A 6,623-nucleotide genomic window follows, 5' to 3' on the forward strand; every position below is an offset into this window, starting at 1 on the left:
GCAACATATCAGGTAATCAACCAGCAGATACATCAACATGAAAGACAGACAATAAAGAAAAACAAAAAAAACAATAAACCAATACAATTAACTAGATAGTCAATTTTAAAATGTTCTTCTTGTTTAAACCAAGATTAGGAGGAGCATTTGACTTTGAAATTGATTCCAAATTAAAGAGGCAGCATTGCAGGCAGACACATGCGAACATAATGTCCTGCACAATATACCAATTTGATCCAATCAGGAGAGAGAACTCATACAGGATACTGGATAAACAAGTGAAATTGGAAGTGATGACACAAAGAAATTAGCAGACAAAATTGGAGCTGATAAATGGGTACTCTCTCCTGATTGGTTGAAAATGTGCAACCCACCTGAACATTTTCTTCTGTTTATTAAAGAGCTGGAGAGACGGGGGCCCCCTGTTATTGAACACACACTCTTTAGCAATGCATGCTATCAGAATATAGTGCTTTAATCTTTTCACACAAAGAACTTTTTGTTTTGACCAAAATATATCACTTACTCTACCTTTAACAAAGTTGACAAACAATATGGCTTACAGTACTTTTAACATACAAACAATACCAACAAACACACGTAAGAGACACATCATTTATAACATCAACTCAAGGTCCAGGACCAAATCATAGAAACAACTTGGGATGCATTGTGCATGTGATACACATTAGCCTGCCCTATGCACATTCCTTTCCTTGGTGCCGAGCCAAACTGCAAAGTAGGCTACGTAACAACGTAACAACGTAACAACGCTTTGAGTCTTCTTCTTCGTCATGTGATCGAACCTTGTTATATGTTATATCAGGGGTCTTCAACGTTCAGGCCAAGGACCTCTTAGCTGAGAGAGAGATGAAGCAGGGACCTCCACTGCATATTGTATAAAATAGTATTGCAGATTTAACTATTTCATAGGTGTCATAGATAGCTTCATAGATTTGTTTGCCACACTAGATCAGTGTTGTGTAAATTCATCGTTTGTTAATATATTTATGTTAAAGTGTATTTTCAGGCACTTAATCACTAAAACCCTCAAAACTTGACCCTTGGATCTGTACTGGGTCTGCTCCGTTTTCCCTCTACACCAAATCTCTTTACCGAAAATAGCACATCTACAAGCTGACAATGTGTCACGCTGACTGTTGTTTCATTTAACATTAAACAACAGTCATGTCAGGCTGTTGTCAGTTAGTGATGACAGGATCTGTTGCTGGACATCAGGTAGGTTGAGTTCCTGGAAGACTGCTGCCAACTCTGACAATGACTGGTAGTCCTTCACTATGAAACCTGATGGACTGACAGAGAGGCAGAGAAAGATGCATTAAAAACCCCAGTATTATCGTGATTCTGATAAGGATTATGTGGCATTTGGAGGTGGCGATTTTCAGTTCTGATTAAATAGTTTCAGAATATGAATTGAATCACAGCCAGAGCAGACAAAATAAAATAAACAATACATACCCATGTCTACAGGGGGAGAAAGAGGGGCTTTCACAGAGAACCTTCATCATCCTCTCTTTACACTTCTTTCCTGAAGAATCTATATCAACCTTCACTGTCTTCAAGAGGTGGCAAAACTCCTACACAGAGACATAGCAGTGAAATTGGAATAATTAGATGGATATCCAATATAAAAGTATCGCTGCTGCAGTACAATCAACATTCACAACGGCACAAAGGAAAATAAAGGAAAAAGCCAGTCTGCGCACTCAAAATGCCACAATGATAGTTTTTTCTTTGTTTTTCCAGGGCATTCAGGACAAACATATTTTGACCAAAAACAATGGCTTCTTCAGTCAAACTAATGTCTGAATAAAGTTTTGAAAGGCACACCAAAGCCTGCGCTCAAGAGTAAAACAAAACAAATGCATGTCACGTACCAGTAAACAACATCAGCATGATGCATACGAATTAAGTTTAAAAGCACAGAAATGACTCAATGCAGTATCTTTTTTAAAGTGATCATTTAACCAAAAGTATTTTTTCACGAATTGGCTCATGTACTGTAATTGCATTGTCATTCTAATGTTGCTGTACATGATTCTGCAAACCAATACATATCACCCGTGAACTATTTCCGGTCTCTGACCGCAGTTTGTGCACCACTGGTCTAAGGCACACTGAATGCCAGTACCTTGATGTCAGGCCTGGCTCCCTGTATTATGATAAGTATATGTCGTCCCAGCAGCAACCTCCCAGACAGCTGCAGCTGTTGACTCCAGCGTTCCAGCAGTTTGACGTAGCGTCCTCTAGAGCGCATGTGGTCCAGGGACAATACTGTTGTCCACTCCTCGCCTCCTCTCTCCTTTACGCACTCCTCCTCCTCCACACATCCCTTTGTCACCTCCCCAGACTGCTGTAGAAGGGTGAAGGGAAGAAGTTTACAAGCAGACCAGATCAGCACACCTTGTTAGAATAATTATCCTCAGAGGCGTTCATGCTAGTACAGTAAAGTGACCAGAAAGAGACGGTAGAGATTTTATGATGATGATGTTTCACAGATCCTGAGCTGGATTTGAAGCCATGATGTCTTATATACGCTTGTGCACATGTACTTACTGGTAGAGCCACCAGGGTGTGCTGCAAGACTACGTTTTTCAATGTATGTTTTTCCAATATGTCAGCAAATAGTTGGTAGTCCTTTACATTTGGCATTTTGCAGTCCCAAATTATTACAAACCTTTTTAAATCAACATTATAATAATAATATTCCAGATGAGTTCTATAGCGCTTCTTTATCACATTTATTGTTCATCAAATTACTCACAACCACAAATGTTTTTTATTGGAATCGTGTCTTCTTCTTTATACATTTTCACCTTCACTTGAAACTTTTTAAATATTAAAAACTCTTTAAACTTTGTTCAACATGTGTCTGGTTCTACACATGACCATGGTCACAATCTTAACCTTGTTTTTAGCCCCACAGTGACTTTGAACTTGCTTTCTATTTTTCATTTGGTCTCTGACCACAAGTGCATTGTTTTTGACACGTTGCTTCTGCTACTACACTCTCACTTCCTCAGTGCACTCTGCAGCTACTTTCTCCTCTTGTTTTTCTGATTCTTATACAGTCGACCACCTGAGTCCTCCATGGTTAATGATCTTGTAACCTGGCTTAATGATCAGTGTGCTTCTGTTCTAGATAGAAACCATTGCTCCTATACTACCAGGTCGTTTATTCTGCATCTCCAAAAAGGGAAGCAAGAAGAGTGGAGCGTAGAAATCAATCAATCTAATGATGGCAATTGATATCCTTTTAAAGCTTTAGTTATTACCAGTTGTTATTATATAAGATTGTGCGGTTGCTTTAATTACTATTGTTTCATTGCTGTCCTAATAAAGACTAAAAAATAATACATTACTAACCCATTAAATCATTACAGGCAACTATATTAATTGTTTTCATAGCTGGTGTGCATTTGGGCCCACACAGGGTCATTTTAGAACAATGGCAGAAGTTGGAAAGTACCTTGTGTGTGGCTCAAGGAGTAAGAGTGTCAATGTAAAAATAGGATATGAATAATCAACTGTCGATCTAATAAATCGATCAATCAATCGATAGAAGTGCCCCAACAACGGCTTGCAGAGGAATGCTGAGTCAGATGGCGACGGGCAGACAAAGGAGGTGTCGCTCCCAACTTCAAGAACCACCCATTATTTTATGTATTTATAATGCTCCAGGGACATTTTAGCAGGGTTCTGACTTCGTGAACTGACCTCGATGCAACCTGTTTGCTGATAAGGAAAGTTAGAGTGGGAGCCCAGCGATCTCTGTTGTTAAGTACATTTCTATATCCAATCTGTACTACTTTTAACTTACTGCTTAATTAATAAATACACGTAATTTTAACAGTCTTGTCCGCTCTTAATTTCACCAATACAACGGACGCGCGGAGAGTGTGATCCTGAAGGGTAACAAATTATTACATTGAACAATTTCTCTGTTGTTTAAATAGCTGAAATCTCCATCACTAACCACTCTAGTTATTAATGATTGTACGATAGTAAATTAGTAATAGTTTTTTTTTCTCCCCTAGTTGGGTTTTATGCTGTTTTTAATGCAATCGTTTTTTACTCTGTAGCAATTTGAGATTTGAAATAAAATGTTTTATTATTATTACTAATCCATACCATAATTTGGTCATGCCTTGACTACTGCAATTCTCTTTTTTCCTGTCTCAGCCAAGCAGCCCTGTCCTGCCTGCAGCTTGAGAAAAACTATGCAACCAGGCTGCTATACAAAACCAACCGTAAAACCCATGACACAATCCACACATTCCTTCAATGGCTCCTCACTCATTTCCTGCCAATCGCGCATAAATGCGTTCTATTAAATAGCGCACTTGTCCGCCAAATCGCATAAATGCGTTCTATTAAAAAAATTAGGCACGCTGTTTTAGGCACCGTAACACAGCTCTGGGATGATCCATCGTCAATGAGAGAAGAAGTATGTGGATGTGAGATCCGCGGACAAATACATACATTTTGGGGTAAGAAGACATTTGTAGAATCGGCCTCAGGTCTTAATGGGTTAAATGAATGATATATCTTGAAGGGCTGTGACACAAACCACCTTAGTGGGACAATATTGCCAAAAGGATAAATCACCTCAATGCAGTGTTAACTAAATTACCTGCATCTGGGCAAGTAGATAAAGTATAATAAGTTGTTAGTGTAACATTAATGGTAGTTAGTTATTTACCTGTAACCAGTCAACCAGTTGATGGACCATTGGCTCCTCAGGTAAGGTGGCGGCTTGTTCCAGAAGTTTCTGTCTGATGTGTTGACAGCGCCCCCTGGACAGGAGTGGAGAAGACACTGAGATGTCAGGGGGGCAGGAAGGGTAGTGGGGGGGCATGCGGAACACCAGGCTCAACTCCACTTCTCTCTCTGTTCCTCCAACTGTCATATTGATCTGTACCACCAGCCCGTCCTCAGCTAGAAGAATCAAAGCACAACAGTCAATAAAAGTCAATAAGTCCTAACATCTTCCCAGGCCTCACACCTAGATTTTCAGGCAATGTTGTCTTCTCCTTTTTTGTTTGTTTAATCACTTACAATTTCACTTGCTGTTTATCCAGTATCTTGTATGAGCTCTCTCCCTGGTATCCTGACTTGAAAATATAATTTCTGTTTACCTAAGAGCTAGAGTGACAGGGAGACCTTACTGAACAAACACTATACTAAGCAATGATTATTATATGGATATAGAGCTATTTAACATTTACAATAATAAAAAAATGAAGAAAAAACTATCACTTATGCCCCTTTAATCAACAAATATGTAAGGTTGACGTTGAGCTATGCTGATCGCCTTTACTGAAAATTCATCCTAAATTGTTTAAATTATACAGCAATTTTGCTCATGCATGCAGTATAATGAAGCTGCCAAGATGATTCACTTTTATTTTAGCATTTTTAATTAACAGCATAGTTGCCCCTGATTCTGAATATCAATACAGTGCTGAGCTCTAGTGCAGGGGTCTTCAACGGGGGTCCAGGACCCCTAGGCGGTCCTCAGAGTAACTACAGGGGGGGCGCCAAATCTGTGATAGAGACTTTTGTTTTTTTACATTAACCACTTGAACCCTATCATCCCTATTTTGAGGGGAACATTAGCCCAAAATAGCAGATCTACAAGCTCGCTGCGAGGCCTTGGTTGTGAGCTTGTAGATCGGCAAAGATGTTTGGTGTAGAGGGAAAAAGAGCAGGCTTAAGTACAGAGCCAGAGGTCAGGTTTACAAAGTATTGAAGGTTTAAGTGGTTAAATGTCTGAAAACACACATTTAACATCAATACAATATGTATTGGGAGTCCCTGCTTCATCTCTCTCTCTCTCTCTCTCTCTCTCTCTCTCTCTCTCTCTCTCTCTCTCTCTCTCTCTCTCTCTCTCTCCTCTCTCTCTCTTCATCTCTCTCTCTCTCTCTCTCTCTCTCTCTCTCTCTCTCTCTCTCTCTCTCTCTCTCTCTCTCTCTCTCTCTCTCTCTCTCTCTCTCTCTCTCTCTCTCTCTCTCTCTCTCTCTCTCTCTCTCTCTCTCTCTCTGCTAGGGGGTCCTTGGCCTGAAAAACGTTGAAGACCCCTGCAATAGTGACATTCACTCGCGGGCTGTCTTCGGCTGATAAACAAACACATCGAAACTGACGTGAAACCTGGCCGTTAGTGGAGGTAGTTTTTAGGTCAATGAGAGAAAGTGGAGTTTAATATTCTAGTTGTCTGTCAGTTGGAGAACTGATGTTATGTGTTTACACTAAATCTCAGTGTTTTCAGTGTCACAAAAACTATGTGTTAACACAAACTCGTCACAAACGTGTGTGTGTGTGTGTGTGTGTGTGTGTGTGTGTGTGTGTGTTACATGAGTTTTAGAGTAAACACTGCACCGATGAGCTCACCGGACTGTTGTAAGAGCTGGTACTCCCCCTCTCCGCAGTAAATGGAGGCTAAAACTGAGGCCTCTTCTAAGGCAGCTTCTGACATTATGCCTTCATATTAAACTATCCATTATGTATTATTTAAAAAAGTTATATTTATGTCATACGGTTATAATCAACTTAAATATAACGAATTCAAAAGCCACCATTTTCACTGGTGCACCGTCTTTCTA

At 39.8% G+C, this 6,623-nt stretch overlaps 1 protein-coding gene across 2 annotated transcripts; it reads right to left on the reverse strand.

Annotated features, from left to right (window-relative positions):
* Positions 1 to 208: 208 nt before the first annotated feature.
* rwdd3 (RWD domain containing 3) lies at positions 209 to 6,623 on the reverse strand. 2 transcript variants are annotated; one of them, XM_080440068.1, is made up of 5 exons: positions 6,412 to 6,623; positions 4,724 to 4,959; positions 2,153 to 2,374; positions 1,480 to 1,598; positions 209 to 1,305 (listed from the first exon to the last, which is right to left on the reverse strand). In XM_080440068.1, the coding sequence occupies exons 1-5, from the start codon at positions 6,494 to 6,496 to the stop codon at positions 1,236 to 1,238; spliced, it is 732 nt and encodes a 243-aa protein (XP_080296194.1). In that variant the 5' UTR covers positions 6,497 to 6,623; the 3' UTR covers positions 209 to 1,235. The 2 variants fall into 2 exon arrangements, with proteins under 2 accessions (XP_080296194.1, XP_080296193.1); XM_080440067.1 differs by having other exon boundaries at positions 209 to 1,313.

Source organism: Gymnoscopelus braueri (assembly GCF_963280865.1).
Source record: "Gymnoscopelus braueri genome assembly, chromosome: 10".
Classification (NCBI taxonomy): domain Eukaryota; kingdom Metazoa; phylum Chordata; class Actinopteri; order Myctophiformes; family Myctophidae; genus Gymnoscopelus; species Gymnoscopelus braueri.